This window comes from Camelus ferus, chromosome 5 (assembly GCF_009834535.1).
Source record: "Camelus ferus isolate YT-003-E chromosome 5, BCGSAC_Cfer_1.0, whole genome shotgun sequence".
NCBI classification, from domain to species: Eukaryota; Metazoa; Chordata; class Mammalia; order Artiodactyla; family Camelidae; genus Camelus; species Camelus ferus.
The window spans coordinates 66,338,704-66,361,153 of NC_045700.1; the positions used below are offsets into that span (position 1 = coordinate 66,338,704).

The 22,450-nt window shown below is 42.2% G+C and overlaps 1 protein-coding gene across 2 annotated transcripts; it reads left to right on the forward strand.

Annotated features, from left to right (window-relative positions):
- The first annotated feature begins 75 nt into the window (after positions 1-75).
- Positions 76-22,233, forward strand: MDH1B (malate dehydrogenase 1B). 2 transcript variants are annotated; one of them, XM_032479993.1, is made up of 12 exons: positions 80-101; positions 2,006-2,118; positions 5,476-5,610; positions 5,814-5,956; positions 7,512-8,008; positions 11,187-11,328; positions 12,701-12,864; positions 15,184-15,323; positions 15,620-15,671; positions 20,368-20,430; positions 21,262-21,327; positions 22,147-22,233. In XM_032479993.1, exons 1-12 carry the CDS (start codon positions 80-82, stop codon positions 22,173-22,175), a joined length of 1,566 nt encoding a protein of 521 aa, XP_032335884.1. In that variant the 3' UTR covers positions 22,176-22,233. The 2 variants fall into 2 exon arrangements, with proteins under 2 accessions (XP_006182198.2, XP_032335884.1); XM_006182136.3 differs by lacking the exons at positions 20,368-20,430; positions 21,262-21,327; positions 22,147-22,233 and adding an exon at positions 16,501-16,550 and having other exon boundaries at positions 76-101.
- Positions 22,234-22,450: the final 217 nt, after the last annotated feature.

Sequence of the window (22,450 nt, forward strand, 5' to 3'; positions counted from 1 at the left end):
GCCTGCGCCGCGTCCTCAGCGGCGTGGTTGCCTGGAAACCGTGGAGCCGCGGTTCCAGCCGCTGGGTCCCGGCTTCACCATGGCCAAATTCGTGCTCGCTGGTGAGTGATCCCGGCGTCCGTCCGCAGATTGCTCAAAACACCGACAACAGCTCACCTCCTATGACTTGGCAATGATCTTCTTAACTGGCTTCTGTCTTAGTAGCTCCAGCCTTTATATGAACCGCCCAGGCTTTCTTATGCGGTCAAAGACCTTTACAGGGCAGTGAGTGTGTGCAAAGCACTGCCAGACACAGGGGCTGCAGTGGCGGGGAAGAAGACACATCCTTGCCTTAGAGGAGATTTCGGTCTTGTTGGGTACAGAAGCACGTAAACGAATAATTTTGATATATTGTGATTAATGCTGTGAGGGAGATGTGCACAGGGCTCTGGGGAGTTACAAGAGCTGATTTGTGACGGTTTGGAATAGGGAGGACATTCCAGATAAAGGCACAGAAGCTAGAAGTCTCATGACCTCACGGAGGATCTGAATATGGAGGAAGTGACTGTACCTGGGGCTGGAATGGAAGCAAGAGCCAGATGCAAGCAGAGGTGTTTGAACGGTATCTTGAAAGCAATGAGGAGTCACTGAAAACTTTTTAAGCAGGAAAGTTTCTCAATGGGCTTGCATTTTAGGAAGCCCACTTTGTCGGCAATGGAGGGGAAAGGTTGGAAATGTCGACTGACATCCAGAAAACCACTGAAGAGGCTTTCACTGCAATAGGCTATTATACCTGCCTCCTTTCCTTCTCAGCAAGTCCCTCCCACCCCCCAAAGTAGACTACTCTTCAGTTTCCAGGTCCTCCTTCCATCAGTCTGGCCTCACTTCCTCTCACCAAAGTCACCAATGACTTTCACCGAAGCCTGTCCTTGTCTCACTTGACCTCTCTGATGCATTGGCACAATTATCTCTCATTTGGCTGTAAACCTATTTCCTTTGTTTCTTTATTCATTCAGACGAATATTTTTGAGCATGACAGACTGTATTCTGGGAAGACAGTGGTAAACACATGTACAAAGAATGTTGCATTTGCGGCATTGGCAGGACAGGTTACTTTTACCAGGCTAATTTGCCAGAAGCACAGTAAGGCAAGATAATTTAAGACATGAGCCAGAGAGTGGTTTGAATTCATGAACAGTGGGTTCGAACTAGACAGGGAGGCTAATAGACAGGGGGAAGTTGAGAGGGGTTGATGACTTAGAAGTCACCATGAAGTTGAAGAACTCTAGACTGGGAGTAAGTGGGGAAGAATGCTATAGATAAGGTTCTGCACTTGGCCCCTGCCCCCTATCAGACACTCAATCCTATCCACTTTGGTGGCTTTAACTCTGTATGTTGATGGCTGCAAAATCTGTATCCTAAGCCAATTCATGAAGCCTGCTCTTCCAACTTAGAAGTACAGCTACCTGCTGGTCATATCCACTTAGATATGCTACAGATACTTCTAACTGTTCTCGCCTATAATTAAAACTTTTTACCCATGATTTCTCTCTAGTAAGGTCAGGATCATCTACCTAAGCCAGAAAATAGAAGTTATCCCCAACTCTTCTCTCTCCCTCCACTTTTCCTTCTCCCAAAACCCTCAAATCCACATGTGATTTTACCACCACTCCTCATTCACATTTTGACTTGCGTAGCTACTAATGCATGGTTCGTTATTAGTGGTTCATGTGTAATTAGTAGCATGGCAGTCTTAGAGAAAGTGAGGACTAACGTAGCGCTGGAGGAGAGTACATTTTTAATGGTCTTTTTTTCCTTTCCACATTTTATTACTTACGATTCTCACCTCCTATGAAATTTGTTTTGTTTTACCAGTATAATAAAAATTAGAAGTTTATGTGATGGTATTTATAACCGTATGAAATACAACTATGTGATTAATTCTGTAACTATATGACAAATACTTGTAACTACGTGATGATTTCCATGTGATGAAAGAAAACATTGATAATTTGAACTCTTTTAGGTAGAGCAGATTGCCCATATTATGCTAAAGCAGAACTTGTGGCAGATTATTTACAAAAGAATCTTCCTGATTTTCGGATACATAAAATTACACAACATCCTCATGTTTGGGAGGTAAGAAGCCTTTGCAGTTTGTTGAATTCACACACACATAAAAATGTTTTCTAATTTAATTAAATGTTAGCTGATGTATCAGATAGCTTTCCAGTAATGAATGTTCATGTACTATTGGTATTTTAATACTAGTGAAATAAACCCATATGTATCAGTCTCAAAGCACTATTTATATTTTTTTTCCTAGTACCTAGTAGAGCGAATGAAGCCCTAACTAATAAGTTGAATAAATTTGGCTGTTTTTTTTTTCCTCCCAAGAATCCAGGTAGCTTATATTAACTTTAAATTCTCCTTAACATTAATTTCTAATGACATGAAAGACTTGTTTCTTTGATATACCCTTCACTGGGGACTGTTTCCCCAGAAACAGACTGAGATGGAAATTTGGGAGAAGGTGTTTCCTTTATGGGGGAGTGCTCTTGGGAAGAACATCCTCGGAAGGAATGAGGGCAGCAGCATTGGGCAGCGTTGCCATCCACCTGCGACAGAGAGCTCAGCCAGCCCTACAGGGATCACTGAAGCTGGGATGGCCCTTCAGAGATACCCCAAAACAGGCAACGGGGCCGGGCTTTTGTGCTTCCACAGCTAACAGTTGTTGGATGTGGGCTGCCCTCGGGAAAGGACTTCACCTTAGGCAAGGGAACATCCTTTGGCTAGGATCTGGAGAGAGACTCAGCACTGAGCCATCAGCAGCCAATACAGCTGGTGGTGGAGGGAATGAGTGCCTTGGTCCTGAAGGAGGACTAGAGACTACACGTGACAAGATCTGCTCCAGTTCACCAGTTGTGCCTTGTGGATCCACGTGCTCCATATAGTCAGTTCACACCATCCAGGAACAGCTCTTGCAGAATTCTGGTTGGCATCTCTTTCTGGGGAAACTTTGCAAGAGGAAGTTTAGTCAAATGAACTATATTCTCCATTGCACATCATTTCAGCACGGTAACCAACATGAGTCACCTTTCTTCTCTACTGCCTGTAGTAGATTCCCCTCATCCTCTGCTGGTCCAGGTGACTTACTAGGTGCGGTGACTTAGACCTGTGTCCTTAGGGGTCTGGGCCCACGTCTCTATTCCCTTTTCAGGATGTGACTGCTGCACGTGTCCATTTGTTGTCAACACTGAGCAAGGCAGTTCCAAGGATGCCCCCAGTGGATCGCCTGGCTGCCAAACATTCTTTCCTGCCCACATTGGGTAACAGCTGCCCTATGTTCTCCTAATCAACAGGGGGCAATTTCCTTGCTCACTGGTCTCTTGGCACAGGAGCTCAAAGTGACCATGTGGCAGCCATAGCTTAACGTTTAGTGGAACTCTTCCTGTTAGAAGCACCCCTCACGCTGGGATTTAGAACCTCCAAATTCACAGAGTTGAGGGTTAGGGAGTGTGGGGAACCATAAATTCCTTCCATGGGGCACTGGAAGTGATGGTAAGCAGGGTCACTCTTAATTCCACCCTTGGCTCCTGGATTCAGGTATTCTACTTATTGGGGCAAAACTCTACAGTGACTTATGGTATATATTGCATCCTGAAAGATGATGCCCCATCCTTGCAAAGTACTGGTGCCTGTACCTCCAGTCAGCTGCTCCATCCCTCTGTCAGGTTGCTAGGTGGTACAATATATGATAGGATCAATGGGTCCCCTGGTTACATGCCCAATGCCACACATCCTTTACTTTAAAATGGGTTCCTTGGTTCAGAGTGAGATTATGCAAGATCCCATGTTGGTAGGTTAAACATTTTGTAACCTCTTGAACAGGATGCTGACCAAAGTCCTACAAGCAATAAAGGCAATATATGTTGATTCAAATCAAGATGAATCACTGCTCTTTTCAGGATAGAAGCGTCCAATGTAATCAATTTGCCACCAAGAGGCTGGGGATAGTGCTGTTAACAGGAGGTCAGTGTTGGTCTCTGTTAATGGCAGCAGCAATGGCTAGATCGGCTTGGTGAGTGGTAGCTTGTTTACCTGGGCCGTTGCATAATGTCTGACATTTTTGTGTCCCCATTGTGCCTTCAGCTATCTAAGTTTTATTTTTATTATTATTTCTTTTCAGCTGTCTTAGTTATCTCACTGCTCAGTTGCTGAGTGCTTCTTTCATAATGGATGGGCACCGCCCCCTGGCTTCTGTTATTTCAGGATTCTATCATCCCAACTGCCAGGGAGTCCAGCTTTATAACAGCATGTCCTTTAACAGCCATGGTCCAGAATGGACAGCCACACTGGGCTTCTCAGTGATGCTGAGAGCCCTCTCACCAATGCATTCCTTATCACTTTGGTGAATGTAGTGTCCTCTGGGCCCTTCTGGAGAAAATAGTTAACTAGTTTATTTCCAGCCTTCCAGAGGAGTATATCTACTCTGGCATATCCATGTTTCTAAGCTTTTTGATCCCTTCTTCCTTGGTCTCTCATGATGGTTCTGACATTTCCATTTTATTTCATCACTTCCTGCAAGCTTTGGAGAGCCATCCTAGCAACATGTTCTCTCTATCTTTTGAGGTCTTTGTCAAGATGTATGCTCTTGAATAGCAGAAGAGTGATGCCTTCTGATAAATTCTCCCTTGTCCAACTTTGCATTCCCTTCTTGATTCAGCAATCTCAGGGTCCAGTCCTATACGTATTCTCCCAGCTCCTCCTAGGACATCAACATGCCCTGCTTGGTGCTGAAGGTCCTTTGAGGTAGAGTCCCTTCCTTCCAGAGGCTCAGCACTTCACTGGTCAGGCTATGTTGTGATTAGAGGGACCACAGTGGAAACATCTACAAGGGGAATTCATTTCTAAGATTTTATTTGTAAGGTAGCCTCATTGCATCAAAGACAATAATGTTACCATGTACTTTACCCATAGCAGTGTTGCCCTCTGCCTTTGTTCAGATAGTCATTGGAAACACACCTACCAGATAATAATGATTTAAACTTTTTCTAATAAATGCTATCAGAAACCCCTAGATAACTTTTAGCTTATTAATTTGATCTAAACCATATAAACTATACTTTCATATTTGTAAAGGAATGTCAAATTTATATGGCCCTAAAGCCAGAAACATCTCCTATGTTGGAAGACTTGAATTCTGTTTTTAAGCTAGACACTTTCACTTCAGGTCTTCTCAGCAGAGAGCAACTTTCAGTACCTTTATTGGTCTGCAAATTTGAAGTCTATCCTTGTTTACTTGATTAATTTGTAACTTAACTCTTCACTATTTCTGTGTTTGTATTTCACAGTTTAAAGATACCTAATTTTATTCTGTGTACCCAGTCGTAGTGAAAAAGAAAGTTAATATTTTAATGTTTGAACTCTAAAGTATTGAATTGAATTCTGAGGCAGATCCAATGTATGATTTTTTTGTGGAATATCATTCAATAGGAGTGGCTGAAAGCTTTGTGTGAAAAGAATAAGTGGAGTCACAAAAACTCCCCCATCATCTGGAGAGAGCTGCTGGATCGTGGAGGAAAGGGTTTGCTTCTGGGAGGATACAATGAGTTCCTGGAATATGCCCAGGTACGCCAACTAAGCTGGCTTGTCTGTTCGAAACATTATTGTTCTTTCACGTTGTTTTATTTTTCAAATGTTTTACTTCCTGATGTGTCCTCTCAGCTCTCTCTTTTCACTCTATTCAAGCTTTAAACAAAACCTTTCCATTTTAGCCATTGTTGGCTAATTATCTATTCTCTGCTGTTGACTTTTTCCTTCCCACTATTTAGCTTTACTATGGTGTCACCTCTAGCATGACGACTGAGCTGATGACGATGGTTGCTCAAGAGAACCTGGGGACACACATAGAAAAAGAGCTGGAGGAAGAATCCCAGAAAGGTCTCATTGGCCCCTTGCAGGTCTGGATCACCAGGTGGGACAGTCAAATCCCAGGGTTCGTGAGACTGGGTATTTTATATTCAGAAAGGACAATGATGTGGATTAATTCCATGATGGAATAATATCCGAATGTCAAATTTAAGATTTGTATGTATATTATGTGTATATAAAATATGTATATGCATATATATCCCCTAATATAGCTCCATGCCTGAGTTTTAGATTATATAATAATTTATTAATAGGTATGTAATATACATACATATTAAATCTAAGAGCAACTTTATAGCAAAGATACTTACTTTGCATCACTGTCTCCAGCTCTCATCCCCTTGTTCTGTGTCTCAGGCCATCTGCTGTCTGTCCTTCTGTCCCTTTCCCTTGCCTAGTTCCTCCCCTCCCCCATCTCACTGACCGTTGCCCTCTACCTCTTTCCCACTTGCCAGAGCTGTCCTCGTCCTTAGCTCTTCCTGATGCACTCATTCTCAGTAACCTCACCCCCCACACTCTCGCCCCATCTTACTTTTTCTCCTTCTCACTTTCACTCCTGGTCACTCTCAGCCATGGGCACACGCAGTCCCTGTCATCACTTTTTCTCTCCATCTCTGCACTCTCTCTCTCTCCTGCTGTCCATCTTGCTCTATCTACACCCCACCACCACCTTTTCCTTTCCCCACCTGTCTCTCACACTGCCCTTCTTACTACATATGCCTATATCCTAATGTAGAGGCTCATCTGAAAAATTATTATTATGAAATATTTCAAATGCAGAAAATAATTGAGAATGAACCTAACACCCAGATTTAATAAAGATTACATCTGCTTTAGATATTTTTAAAGGATTAAAATGGTACAGATGCTCTTGAAACCCCCATTGCACCCCTCCCTGAACCCACTGAAAACCCAAAATGCCCAGATGCATTTCTGAACTCCCTCAGGGGTCATTACGGCTCTCAGTTGACAGACAAGCTACAGGGCACTCAGATACCTGCTGAATCGTAGGAACAGATACATGATACCTCGCCTGGGTTGGTCCTAGGCTTCTTTATAAGGACTTGGAAAAAATATTCCCTTCTTAAAGATGTCATTACTTTGTAGCTAAAGGTATGATATAGAAAAGAGCTATGGTTAAATGAAACTGATTTCCTTATCTTTTTAAGAAAAAAATGTAAACATGTAATTTGAGTAATATGACACAGTTCTTTTTAAGTTTTGCTTTCTGTGTATTCTATTTAACTTGAAAAGCCTTATAAACAGGTACATTTCTTACTTTGGGATTGTTTTAAGATGGCCAGAGCAAGGGGTTAATAGTGAGAATTTTTTTGACCTAGTTTTGATTTCTAGGGTTAAAAATGTCTGTACATGGAGGTAGGTATAGCTCAGTGGTAGAGCACATGCTTAGCATGCACGAGGTCCTGGGCTCAATCCCCAGTACCTCCATTTAAAACAAGTCCGTGCAGCTGTGTATGCCTATTTAAGATATTAAATCATCCTGTTAATGCACATGCAGAAAAATGTCTATTCTTAATAAAGGCTGAAAAGGAACAAAAGATTTAACCATTCATAATCCAGCTTTTCATTTCTGTTAGTGCATCCTCTCTGGCCTGCTACAACCTGATTCCCATCTTGACAAGTGGTGAAGTGTTCGGAAAGCATACGGAAATTAGCATAAACCTATTTGACCATAAGCAGGCAGAAGAAGATCTCAAAATTCTCATGAAAGAGGCTCAGGACCTGGCCTCGCCCATCCTCCGCAGTGTCTCCATCTGCACTCGAGCAGAAGAGGCCTTCTGCCAGGCCCAGGTGATCATCGTCCTGGACCACAGCACTGACCGGGAGGTGTACAGTTTAGAAGACTGCATCCGAAGCAGGGCTCCTCTGTGTCAGCTCTACGGGTCCCTGATTGAGAAGAATGCTCACGATTCCGTCAGAATTATTGTCGGAGGAAAAAGCTTCGTGAATCTCAAAACGGCCTTACTTATGAGATATGCCCCAAATTTCTCCCGCAATATTATAGCTGTGGCATTGGGGGTGGAAGGCCAAGCAAAGGCCACGCTGGCCAGGAAACTGAAGACAACTCCCTCATGTGAGTGAGCTCCCGTTTCTGTTTCTGGTTTTAAACAGCATGATTTCAGAGCATCTAGAAATACTGTCCCCTCTAAAGCCATTCGGGATATCTGGACTAGAAAGTATGAAACAGATGCAAAGAACTTCTGATTGTGTGATTTCACTACTGTGCAAACATTTTTTTTTTACCAGCTTTTATGACTATCTGATTTTTTCCATCATTGTAAAAATAATTATAAAAATTAACAAAGATTTTAAATAATACGTTTTATATTTCTCAAGTAGTAATTTGAAACTTAAGATTCCAATTTTTTTCCCATGACAATAGTCAACTAAGGCAATCAGTGTTTTTAAAAAAAAATACTCAGCACTCTGTTCAAGCGGCCCCACCCCACTTCCCACCTGCGTGACCTGGGGTAACTAACCACTCACCCTTGCTGTGCCTCACTGTCCTCATCTGAAAAAGGAGGGTGTTAATAGCACCTGTCTCCTAAACCTGATGTGAAGATTCAAAAAGAGACTATTTTTAAAGTGCTTAGAGGAGTGCCTGGCACATGAAAAACATTCGCAAGGACATTAAACTTGTTAAAGGAATTATGGTATCTGATCAGTTTCTGCTCCTCGTAATCTTTGAACTGGTAGACATCAGAATCATATGAGGATGAGACCGATTTAGGAAATGGATTATTGTGTTTAAGGGGGAGTGCTGTATCTGAAAATATTTGTCGTATTTGACAGACGGCAGCTATTTGTGCCCTTAGATGGAGCCATTGCAACAGAGTCCGTTGAGAATGCAAGGAAGTACAAGGCATTCCCTCAAGCAAAATTGGGAAGACAGTGAAATGGGAGCCTAGAATGCTCTAAATCAGAGCTATAAAGGACTTTGGTGAGCCCCTAACACATTACAGCAAGAGCTATATTGTCCATTTCTTTACAGCAAAGCCTTAGGACCATGACTTCTGGCATTCTTGCATACAAATCATTAGTGTCTTACCCCAGCGTCAGTGCCTACCTCAGCCAAATGGATACCAAAATTATGCAGTAGGAAAGGAAAACATTTCCTAATCATTTATCTCTTATCAACCTTATATGTATACGTGTGGATACTGATTTCTTACAAAAGATCTATGATACACTGATAAAAGTGTCAAAAAGAGGCAGTGGTATAAAATTTAAAAGAAGACAGGTGCTTTCAACCAGAAAGCTGCTCTTTTGTGGGTGTGGTGGTACTATAAATTCAAAGCCCTGCCGTATTCAAAGTCAATAAGCATAGGAGAAGCAAAAAGAAGGAAAGTGGAGCCAAATTGGGACACGGAAGGAGAAACATTAGAGGGACAGCAGCCAGAGTGGATTTGTCAGTAGAGTACCAAGGAGGAAGTTGGCAATGACAAAGACTGAGTTAAACAAAGTGATGTGAACTAGAAAAACCATCAAGGAGAATCATTCCGGGAAAATTCTAGATGCCAAGAGGGTAGCAAACCTTTTCAGGCTATCCATTGTGTTCAATTCACTCCTAACCCTGTGCATTGCTTAGTTGGGACCCTTTCTCTGGAGATGACAAAAAGCCTACTCAAAGCAGCTGAAGTCAGATGGAGAGATTTTTTTTGCGAGGAGAGCAGGAGGGGGTTCTTATTTCAGGCATAGCCGGATGCTAGGTTCAAATGATGATGTCAAGCCTCGTTTGTGCCCTCTCGTGGCCCATCACTCAGCTCTGCTTTCCTCAGCGTGGGTCTGATTCTCAGGCAGGCTTTCTCTGAAAAGTGGCAAAATGGCCACCGGCATCAGTAGCTTAGCTGCCCCAGTAGAAACAGATTTCTGTCTCAATTCTCTGTACAAAAGTAGCAGGCTAATATCTCATTGGCTGGGCTTCGACCACATGCCCTTCTCCAAATAAATCGCTGTGGCCAGGAATCTCGATCTAGGTCTATTGATAGATTTGAGGGGTGAGGACAGCCTCACTCAAACCAAATGGACTGAAATTGGGGGAGGGTAGCTATTTAAAGAAAAGCCAGTATTCCATTAAAGGGAAAAAAGTAAGAAGAGATGCTAGGAGGAAAAAAAAAAAAAAGGCAGATGTCCACCATAGTTTTCTCTGGCATAATTTAAGGCATTTAGAGTCATAAAGGGCCTTAAAACTGATAGGAAAAAAATTTTCTCTATTGCCTGCCTTTGAACACAAGTCTTTAAGAGTATGATACTTGGAGCTGCTGCAGCCATTTTAGGACCAGGAGGGGAAGGCCAATAGAATAACATCCTTGAGTTGTCAAACAAGCACCCGTGTCACTGCCTGCCTAGATTTGGTATCTGAAGAAAGTGAACTCCTACTAGTTAAGCCAAGTCAGAAGGATATTCTGTTCCTTGAAGCCAACAGTAATACAGAGCAGGAAAGAATTTAATCTCCATGATAGAAAACAGTGTGACCTTATAAGAGAATTTAATTTTTAATCAAATAAATAAGTTCATAAAGAACTTCGGATTTTCACTTCAGACACATTCCTAGAAAATCCACAATTATTAGACTTATATTAAATACCAATCTCCATTTCTCTCTAACCCCATCCTCTTATTTTCCTTTGTCGTACATATTATGTTGTATATAGTTGTTTTCTCAACCACCACTCCCCTCCATGCCCAGAATATTGCAAGGATTTGGGCTGATTTATTTTCTTCTGAGCCTCCCATCTAAAAGTGCCGCACACCTACAAGCCAAGTCAGTAACTCCTCATTGATTAAGATGTTCCTCAGGGTCCTCTTATTCCAGCACCCTTATCCCGAAGGAAACAGAAGCCACCCAGAGAGTCAAGTGACTCGCTCAAATTGCCATTCCAGTCTGGAATCGAGGACTCTTTGTCAGAATCAAACCAGGTAAAAAGTTTTCATGGCAAGCAGAGTGGTGAAGTTAGGACCACAGTGATCGTATAATTTTCATTAGCAGTTTCTTTTGGGGAGCATTTCAGTATTTCAGTCATATGCCCACACCATCCGTGAGCATTATTCGGAATGGCCAAACCTGAATGATTAAGGAGGTGATCCACATCATTTGCACATTTTTACAGAGCAGAAACTTAAGTCTATTTTCAGTTTGTTTGTAAACGGACCAATCATAAAACAGTCACACAAACAGAAAGTAGGCTGCAGGCAGTTTTTTAATATTAATGTTCATTATTATGTTATTTTTAAATGCCTTCTCTTCACAGGCATCAAAGATGTGATAATTTGGGGTAATATTAGTGGAAATAACTATGTTGATCTGAGGAAAGCCAAGATTTACAGATATGAGAGTGCTGTTTGGGGACCACCTGACTATTCTCGCCCTGTTTTAAGCCTGATTTTTGATAGGTACGGTATCTTTTTAAGTGAAGTATTCTCACAATATTGAATAAATGTGTAATAGCTGTTACAGTCTTTTAAATCATCTTAGAAATCTGTGTCCAAAAATAAGTTGACATTGTTGACACTCATCCTTGTTTATGCTCTCAACTGAAGAAACATAGAGAGTTCCACAGAATTTCAACTAGTTGGTCCCTGTCCCCAATTTATATGATTTTGGAATTATGAATGTTTATATTTCAGATTATCCTTAAAGTGGCTCACATATTCCATTAACGTTATCGCTGAAGTAAGGATATGTAAAGTGAATCAAATTTAACATAAAGACAGAGATATGTGTCCAAGTTAAAATGAGTTGAAACATCCTTAAGAAAGAGGAATTATGATGTGAGCAGGCCCAGGCCACGCTGGGTGTTCTGTCCCAAGAGAGGCAGAATCGAGACGTGAGGAGGGGCACCGTCCCTGGAGCCAACCACCTGGCTTGGGATTCTCACATAACCACTCATTAGCTGTGTGACTTTACAGAAGTTACTTAACGTCTCTGTGCCTCAGGTTTTCCATCTGCCAAGTGGAAATGGTAGCAGAGTATGGGCCTTATGGGGTCATTGGGAAGATGAAATGGATTAAGACAGGCAAAGCGCTTAGAACTGTGCCAGTCACAGTCACCACCACCATGATGAAAGGGCATGGGGGGAGAAGAGGGAGGAGCACCTTTGAAACAGTTTGCTAAACTTTGCAGCACTTTCCCCATTGTAGCATTTCCTTTCCATCACTCCTTCCTTCCCTTTCCTTCCTCAGAGCATAGGACCTTCATCCATGCCTAGAAATTACGTGTCCCTGGATTCACCCTCTTGGATGCAGTTCCTCTGCATTGCTCCTGGGGAGGGGCAGCGTCTCGAGCTGCATCATGCTGGGTTAACAGAGGCAGCGGTTTAATGCTTGCCCTAGTCCAGCTGGACCACACCCTGAATTTAAACTTCAGATTATAGATACTTAATTGTTTCCCTAGTTCTCAGTGTGAATAATTCCAACATTTCATGATATTATTTTGTTTCAAATGAGGGATCCCACTGGTTCCAAGATAGCAGCTACATGGAATAAACTCTTTGTGATGAAAGTCTTTGTTCTTGCGGTCTTTGACCACTTTTCTGTGTTCTATATTTATGTTAGTGTGTTTTTACTTCGAAATTTCAGGACTCCTTTCTGCTATATTTCATTACTTTTCAATTGACTCTTTACAGAATTGAAGAAGGGGCACAGGAGCTCATACTTCTGTCTCGTGGAGATGATTTCTTGTATATAGATCTGTTGACCCTGGGAACATTCTTTTTCATTTCCATCCCTTCCTCCATTGTAAAATTGTTTCTTTCTCTCCTTACAGTGAGTGGGTAAACAGAGACTTTGTGATAACTCTTAAAAATTTGACCGCCACAGGAAGACAATTTGGAGGCATCTTAGCTGCACACAGTGTAGCCACTACATTGAAATACTGGTTCCATGGCTCACCTCCTGGGGAGATCGTGTCTTTAGGGGTACTGAGTGAAGGTAAATCTGGGTTTTTCATATCTCCTGATATTTAAAAACCTCAGAAAGGAGGGTATAGCTCAGTGGTAGAGTGTGTGCTTCGCATGCATGATCCTGGGTTCAATCCCCAGTACTTCCATTTAATAAATAAATAAGTAAATAAATGAATAAATAACCCTAATTACCTCCCCCCCAAAACCAAACAAAAAGAATATTTTAAAAAAATCCTCCACGTATGCCTTGTGCACCTGCTTTTGTGTCCTTACCTCTTCACAGGGTCTGTAAGCTATCTGGATTTTCACAATTCCATATTCATTCATTCATTCATACGTTCATTCAATTATCCATCCAGAAATGCAACAGTATTTTGTGTGCATGCTCTGGGCACACATACAGGGAGTAGGCCTGGCCTTTGCCTTTTAGGAAACCTACGACAGAGCAAAGGAGAGCCACAGACACAAATGAAATAGTTCTGTTAAGTTTTCCTCACTGTGTTCCAACTGAGGAAGGGATAGCAAGGTCAATTTTAGGCAGGCGGCGGGAAGAATCAGGACAGGCTTCATGAAGGAGGTGACACTCCAGGAAGCCTGCAAGTCTGAGTAGTGGTTACCTGACAGACAAGTATGGGAAGAACATCTAGGCACAGCGGCCACAGGAGCAAAGACACGGAGGCAGGATGCAAAGGGCATGCAGGACCCAGATCTTAGGGTACCAGGCAGCAGCGGGAATGTGGAAAACTGGCTGTCCAACCACAAGTACTGTATATATATTTTTACATCCTTACTATTTTCATCTGCTAAAAACTATTCAGAACACTTCTACCATTTTTGAAAAATAGGAGAGAGAGAATAGCTGATGCCCTGTGCTCTGCAGTTTCCAGCTACAGTGTCTCTTCCCTCCATGCTTTCCGTCCTCCCTGCACAAGCCCACACGTTACCAGAGCTTCCGGCCTGGGCCTCACGGCTGAGCTCTCCCCTGCAAAACATTGCCACCTGGATGTCACGCTTTACTTCAAACCAACACGCATCAAACTGAACCTGTTGTCTTCCTCCCCAGTCTGGCCCACCTCCTGTATTCTTTCTATTATTAGTGGAACCAAGATCCTCCCCATTGTTTCAGTGACTATGGTGCAGCTCAAGGAAATCTCCCAAAATCCCCCAAGAGAGAGTTAATCTCTGTCTCTCCTCTGCACTCCCATAGCATCTGTTCCTTTCTCAGCGAGCACATTACAGCCGCCTTTATTGATGGGATGGTTAGTTGCATATATCCCCCCTTAGAGTTCATACACCCTGAAGGCAGGGCCTTGGCTGGGTCTTCTTGCTGCTCCTTCATGGGTAGATACTCAGTGAGTCTTAGTCAATTGAAATTAAGGTGCATGAGCATCCCCAGAGTGTGAATTCAAATCACAGTTACCTTTTTAGTGAAATAGGCATTTAAAGCTTTATCTTCACTTATTAAAAGTTTAATTAATCTCTATAGGAATTCATCAATAAGTAGTGCAATATTGGAGCAAGGGAGGTGAGGAGCAAGTGATCATTGTGTCCCTGGAATGGTACCATGTAGGTAAACCCTCATCTATTGTTCGTTCATAAGACTGGCTCTTTACAGATAAAACACACAGTGAACAGATGACTTGGGACATCCTCTCCAGAAAAGTCTTTTAGATCCTGGTTTCTTGATTATCCTCAATATTTTGCCCTAGTGACAACTTTTTTGATGACTAGAATGGCAGGAATAATTTTCTTATTTGATTGAGGCACAAAAAATGAGGGGCAATTTTATCTGAAGTTGCTCCTTTAGTAATAAGCATTATCAGTCTTTTTATTTGGAGCACGCTTAAGCTGGGAACTGAGAAAGGCTGGGAAATCATTGACTCTTCCGCGCCGCCTCTATCCCTTCCCTGTCCTCGCGGCGTAGCCACGTGACTGCAGTAGTGAGAAGAGCACAGGCCAGCTTGTGCTCAGGGGCTTCCTAGGGGGACAGGGAAAAGCCGAAGAAGCAGAGGCAAAAGGAATCCAGACGAGATGGGGGAGAAAGGCTGCATTAGTCCCCGCGGTAGAGGCAGGGTGTCCGAACCCAGCAGGAACAGAAGGATAAAGAAGTGGTTCTTCCTTCCGAGAGACACCCAGAACAGGGAGTTGTCAGGACTTGGAGAGGCACTCAGTCAATAATTGCTGAGTAAATGCTTCAGTCTTCCCTGGGGAGGAATTCATAGAAATTTAGATCCACCATTATCATTTAAAATCATGTACCATGTCTATCCTTTTCTACAGTGTTACCAGGAAGGTTAATTTATCTGAATGCTTTTGTTTTGCTTTGCTCTGTGTTTGCTCCCTGCAGGCCAGTTTGGTATCCCTGAAGGGATCGTGTTTTCCATGCCTGTGAAATTTGAGAATGGAACGTGGGTGGTTCTTACCGATCTCAAAGATATTGAAATAAGTGAACAAATAATGACCAGAATGACAAGTGATCTAATTCAGGTAATGTCAGAATAGCTCCAGGGGAACTGACTTCGATAATGGCCTTAAAACAATTCCCCATTTTGGTTTCTTTGTGGGTCCAATTTGCATCTTATTCCTAAGAACAATAAGGAGACAATACAAGTTTGAAGAAATCAGCAGAACACACTACTCATTTGGTTATATAATTTCTATACATTAGAGACATTTGTGGATGACTTAAAAATTAAGAATCAAAGTGGGTTTTTTTTAATTAAAGAATGATTAAGTTAGTCATTGTGGTCATTTAATTCTCTGATTAAAAAATTTTTCCATAGGAGAAACTTGTTGCACTTGGAGAGCTGATCAATTTTCAGCCATATCAATCAGGTAATCTTTCAGATATGATGTTTTATTGGGTTGCTATTAAAAGAGTATTAAAAATATTTTTTAAAACTGAATCATTATTTAATATAGATAAGAATAATCCATGGTTCACCACTTTTAAGGTAAATCATTGAAAAAATAAACTGCCAGGTTTAGTGTGTCCTTTGAAATAAAACATCTCATAAGGATGCTGAAGAAATCATATCTTAAAAACACCTATAACCTTATAAAGTTTGTGTGTGCCATGTGTATTAGTTCCCTAGGGCTGCCATAGCAAATTACTGCAAACTGGGTGGCTTGAAACAACAGAAATGTATTTTCTCATGTTCCTGGTGCCTAGAAGACCTAACTCAAGATGTCGGTGAGGCCATGCTCCCTCTGAAGGCTCTAGGGAAGAATGCTTCCCTGACCCTCTCTCCTAGCTTCTGGTATCAATGCTTGGCATTCTTCACCTTTAGCAGCTTCATTCCAATCTCAGCCTCTGTTCGTAAGTCTGTCTTCCCTCCATGTGTGTCTATGTTTCCAAATCTCTCTCTCTCTATAAGGACATCAGTCATTGCACTGGGGGCCCACCTTAATCCAGTATGACCCCATCTTAACTTGATTATGTCTGCTAAAATGATATTTCAAATAAGGTCACATTTACTGGTACCGGGGATCAGGGCTTCCACGTGTCTTTTTAGGGAACATGGTTCAACCCACAACTCTACAACTACTTTTAGATAACGTAAAAAAAAAATAAATTTCAAAAAGCTTATTTTCCTTCTTGGTATTTTCTCTAATCATAAACTCACAAGGAAGTGTTGTCATCTTTCTTTCTCTTGCCTTAAAGAAAATCTCATCTGAAATATGGAAATAGAAACAGAAATAGGTAAATTCACTTACGCAGAGTGCTTTAGCCTGTTGAAAGCCCAGTGTGCCTTCCTTCTACCCGTATTTACGGGATAGCAATTGTAAGCCAGCACCAGGAGCTAGAAACATGGGGGTGGATAAGATAGACCTGTTCTTGACCTTTGGAACCTACAGTCTATCAAGGGATCATATGTTCTACAAATGACTGCAGCTATGGGAAGTCTCAGGAATGAGAAATACAGGGTGCTATGCTGTGGGAGCTTATGCCTGGGGATGTAAGAAGAGAACTTGAGACAGGAAAGCAGATGACATCGTGTTCGAAAAACTGCAGCTTGTGTGGCCAAAGCCTAACAAGATGAACCTGAGAGACAGAGCCATGGCGGGTGGATGAGAGTCACAGAGGCTTCTGGGTGGAGAGCGACCCGATCAGGTTGGGATTAGTTTGGAGGACAGATGGGAATGAGGGTAGACTGTCTGCAGAGAGACTGGTTATGAGGAGGTTAGCACGTGTCACGGGAGGAGATACTACAGCTGAGGGTAGAGGCTGGAGAATTCTGAGACATGTTTAGGGGATGAAATTATAGCGACTTGATGACGGACTGGCTCTGGGAAATCCCAGAGGACTTGGGCTTCTTCTGGTTGAGCAACAGGGTGGATTTAGTGATATGGGAAAAGACAGTAAAGGATCATCATTTGAGAAAGAGAGAGAGAGTGTGTGTGTGCCTGTGTGTTAGGTGGGAGAGGAAGGGTGCAGTGTCAGGGGAGAGGAAGGGTACAGTGTCGGAGGAGAGGAAGGGTGAGTTTAGTTCCGTACATTTTGATTCTGAAATACCTATGAAATACCTAAAATAGAAACATCAGGTAGAGAACTGCATACTTTCTGGAGCTCAGCAAGACCCGGACTGCAGTTATCAAATTGGAAGTTTTTTGTCTCGTAAATAGAAATGAGGCCGTGAGTATGATGGAGACCAGAGGGGGAGAGAGAGAAGACCTGAGGGGATTTCGCTTTTAATTGTTAAGTAGAGCAGGAAGAGCTGACAGAGGACTGCGAGGAAGGGGCTACCAGAGAGTCAGGATAGCCCCTGAGATCTCCTGTCATGGAAGGCCTAAAGGCAGAGTGTTTCAGGAACGAGAATTGGTCTACACTGTCAGATGCTGCCCGGCTAGGGTGGGGTGGGGGGGTCAAAGAAAATGGGGCCTAAGAAGTACCCAGTGGATGTATGACACAAAGGTCATTTGTGACTTTGATGAGAGCAGTTTTGTGGAATGGCGTTGGGGGGTGGGGTGGGAGGAGGGACAGACATGAAACCAGAGTGGGAGGGGAGGACCCCGGCCTTCGGAGCCACAGTCACGCTGTGGAGCTGGTGTGCTCCGTGCTGTGGGGCTGAGGAACGTGCTGGGTGCTGAGAGCAGGGGTTGTTAGTTACATTCTATAATGTCCATTCAATTGGTCTTGACTCTGTCACCATTGGACTTTGCCAAAACACTGTTTCAGAAGTTCCAAGGTCAGAGCATTAAAAGTAATCAGAGCTTTGCAGATTTTGGAGATCTCTGCTTATTACCATATCAATGAAATAATTCTCATACGAAGTTTGTTTAATCTTTTCAATTAATTTAATACTTAATTTCCTGACTTTTAGAAGCTGACTTAGCCAAAGAGGATAAAAAGACCACCTCACCCACCACAGATGACAATGAGGAACATCAAAAATTCTCAGATGGTAGGTATTATCACTTGAAAAAAAAATGCCCTTTTTTATCCAAAGCTTAACATTGAATTTCAAAGAAAGGAATTTGATCATCTAATAGCCATAAAATGGGAGTTAAGTCTTTCATCACCCTCATCCTATCCTCAAAAATAAAATGATGGTTAAAATCTATTGAAACCTTTGAAGGAAGTTTCCAGATACTCATTGAGCACTTCTATATGGTGGTCACTGTGAGAGACACTGAGGTCCACAGTTAAGGGAGCTGAGGCCACACAAACACATCTGGGGGAAAGGAGCCGTGAGGACATGAAAAAGTGAACACCAAGATACACAGTGAATTAAAAAGCTCAATAAAACAGGACAAGGTAAGTTACAAGGAAGGAAAGTATGTAAGCAATCTAGAAACTCACAAGATAGGAAAAGATCCTTGTAATGCATGGAGGAGGAAATTTAATGATATCTTGAAATCTAGCTGGGACTTAAGGATGGCTAAGGATAATCAAAGGAGGATTTATTTATTCAGAAACAGTGCTACTTCAGTCACTCAAGATTCAAAAATTCTAGAGATCTGCTGTACAACAATGTGCATACAGTTAATAGTTCTGTCCTGTACACTTAAAATTTTGTTAAGAAGGTAGATTTCATGTTGTGTGTTTGTACCACCACCATCACAACAAAAGTAACTGAGTGGCGCTAGGGACGTAAGCATACATCAGGCATCATCCTTGCTCTCCAAGTGCTCACCATCTAGTGTGGGAAATGCAAAGCAAAGCAAAACTATGATATTGAAAGGAAAGTGTTGTGATAGAGAGAGGCCCAGGGCATAACGGGACCTCGTAGGGCGTCTCCTGCCACAGAGAGTATCGGGGAAGGCTTTCAGGGAGAGATGAAATGGGAGCTGAGTCTAGAAGGAGGAGTGGGAATTTCTTGGGTACTTCAGTGAAAAGGAGGGGTGCCAGTGGAGGGGCAGATAGGAAAGAGGTTGTGAAAGGTGTCCCACCAGAAGGAAAAACAGGGGCAAAGCAGGTGTGTCAGGGGATCGAGGCATGGCCAGAAGTATGGACCTGTGGTGGCATCAAATTAGACTCAGAAGATGATAAAGCAGGGCAGCTGGACTAGAACAGAGGATCCAAAAAGGATGAGGAAAGCTGGAAATGAATGGTCGGCAGAGGCCAGCTGTTGTTTGACTGAATGGTGGGTCAAGAGCTCAGCAACATGGCTGGTGGGTGGCTGGACCAAGCATGAAGTAGATGGGGTCAGGCTTAGAGAACTGGTCTGGCTTCACCATTGGCCCACTAGGAAAGATGAGCAGGCAGCCCACATCACTGGCCAGAGGAGCGCAGTGAACTCAGTTCCAGCCAGAATACGTATCTTAAGAGGCCCAGTCAGATAGTATCTCTAGGTGTCTGGTGGCAGCACTGTGATCCTAGTTGGCCCAGCTGGGGTTGAGCAACACCCACAGAAAGAAGGAAGGGCACTCAGGCCCCTGTGAGAGAACTGAGAAAAGCTCTAAGATCTGCCATGAAAGAGCTGACGGGCAGCTTCCCAGGATGGAGGACGAAAAGCCAAATGGTAGAGTATGCATGTATTCCCAAGTCTTTGCATCAGAACGATGTAAGCTGTTCATGAAAATATTAGGTTCTTAGGCTTAACTAATTCATCATCTTAAAGAACTTCAGTGGTGGTGAAGTAGGGAAAACGGGGATGATCTCAAGTTGTGGGGGTTGCTAGATGAGCACCGGAATCAAATATAACAACATAGTGCTTTCCGTGCTGCAGGTTAGGTGAGTTGTGAAAAAATTCAGTGGGTCATGAGATGGACTTAATTACTAGTATTTTCCTTGAACTGGAATAAAAGTGATAATAAAAGGGTAAGTTAGGAGACTAGAATAGAAAGAGAAAGGTAAGTAGAAAAGATACGAGAAGGGTAAGAATAGATTAGAAAAGGGTAAGTATTTTTTCATGCAACATTTTGTTTCATTATATGCACACACATGCATGTACTGGACTGTAATGTAAAATGCATTTTTTGAACACTGGGTTATAGTCAACAGAGTTTGAAAAGCACCCACGTAGAGCATCTCACAGGTTGTTAGTTATATTCTAAACCCACCATGTTTATGTAATTTTAGTTTCAGACTATAAAGATCTGTTTGCTGGTCTAATCCCAGTTGAAGAAAAAGATCTAGTTATGTCAGATGGTAAGTCAGTCGAGGGATAAAGCAACCTCTGCAGTGCTGTTGGTCACGACGCACGTCGTCCAGTCTTAGAGAATGACGTTGTGGTCCAAAGAACGTAATCCAGCAACCAAAGTCATTTTGAAATACTCCACTTGTTTTATTCATAAACACTTAGAAGGAGGGATAAAAGATGGCAGCAAAATATGTTTTCTAAATACTGAAACTTCTTCTGTGCCATACTCATCGCAAACTCTCCCCAAATACTCTAACCTCAGCTGTCGCCCCTCATAGCTCATCCTTCCCACCTCGTCTCAATTCTTCCTTACAAAGCTCAAAATAGCTGGTGCGGCAAGTCAGGATCCTCCCCAGAAGGTGGGTGAAAGGAGGAAACCAAGAAGGCCAAGTTAGAATTCTCTTTAACAGGGGAAATCTGGGCATTTTCATACATACAAACATGTATATGGTAGGTATTTGTGTAGAGCTTGCATATTTTCTAAATCTGCCTATACAAGTTGTGTATCCAGAAAATAGTAATAATGTATCTAGTCTGTTTCTGTCTTTACTACTTCTTTACCTGAAACTCTTTCTGCTGGAGGGAGCTGGCAAACACTGAAACACTACCAGCGATTTATTTTGTGGGGACCAAGGTTTCATAGGGAGGTTGGTAGAAAGATACTACACTGGGTTGAGATTCCATATAAAAGTGATGTGGCAGCCTGTATCTTTCAAAGAGCTCAAGGCAGTCAGAGAAACTTGGAGTAGAAGAAAAAAGATTGGAGAAAAAGAGATTTATTGCAAAAAATCAGTGCACTTTAAATACTAAAAACTCTTTTAATTCTCTATTTACTGCAGGGGATTTTTTAGATCTGATTCCTCAGACCAGCTCTGAAAAGTCACACAGTCAAGAACACACAAATGGTAGGTGGCAGACAGACGTTAACATTAAAAAGAGGTCTTTTCTTTTATAAATGGAACTAGGTAGAAGAGGTCAAGTGTCTCTGTGATACAGTTCTTTTTCAGACTCTCCCAACTCCCATATCCCCAGAAACACAGCCTTGTTTGCTGACTCTCTAGAGCATAGCTTCTGACTTTTATAACCAGGGCTGACGGGGACAACCAAATCCTTCCCTCGGGACGAGTAACTAAGGAAATGGATGCAAATATAGTCTGAAAGTCCAGATTTTCAAACTATGTAACTGAATTGTCACAATATTTTATGAAGACAAAGCAGATGTAGATTTCTTTGTGGTTGATCAGTCAGGATATTCACCCACAGCTTCACAATTTTATTTAAAGGTCTGATAAAATGAACAAATCTATGGCACCATCCATTCTGAAAATGTACCGTGCGATGGGCTTTGGAGTGGGGCTAGCCATGGGGAATTAGAATTGGTGCACAGAGGAGAAGCAGGGCCAAAAGAGAAAATGGAACGGACAATACAGCTGCAAACAGAATTCAGAACGAGAAGCAAAGGAGCCAAGAGAGACTGTGCATCAAATAGACTAAGGTCAGGAAAGTGGTTAGAATTTAGCTCTGCTGTATTAAAGTATCTAATGGTGAGCTTGTGGTTTGATTTCCCTCACAGAAGCCCTCTCACACATACACTCCCTCGGCTGGTTGAATACAGGAATCCCGTAAAGAGAGGGAAGAAGGTGGCCAAAGAAAAGCTAATCAAAACATAAGTTATTAATGTATTTTCAATTTGGTTATATCCTTCCATTTTCTTCCTTTTACAGATTCTGAAGGCAAAAGTGTGGAAGAGTAACAGACCAAATGAGACCAACTACTAAATTATTTGGTAGTGTAATAAATATGGAAAGACCCATGAATATCTGTATTTACAGAAGAGTAATTTGAAAGATTTACTTTAGTCTGAGATAATATTATCTAGACAATTAAATAACAGCGACAGCACACATGCAAACAGTTAGTCATTTTGTGTTGCCTGTATCCATGTATATTTTCTCTTATTATTGCACTTCCTATAAATAGTTTGGTATCAACTGCTGTTTTTTTAAAAACTGCATTAAAATAGAATTG

Coding starts and splice junctions, on each gene's coding strand:
- MDH1B (XM_032479993.1), top strand. CDS start 80: ATGGCCAAATTCGTGCTCGCTG. Junction 5,957..7,511: donor TTGCAGGTCTGGATCACCAG/GTGGGACAGTCA, acceptor CATTTCTGTTAG/TGCATCCTCTCTGGCCTGCT. Junction 21,328..22,146: donor CAGTCAAGAACACACAAATG/GTAGGTGGCAGA, acceptor TTCCTTTTACAG/ATTCTGAAGGCAAAAGTGTG.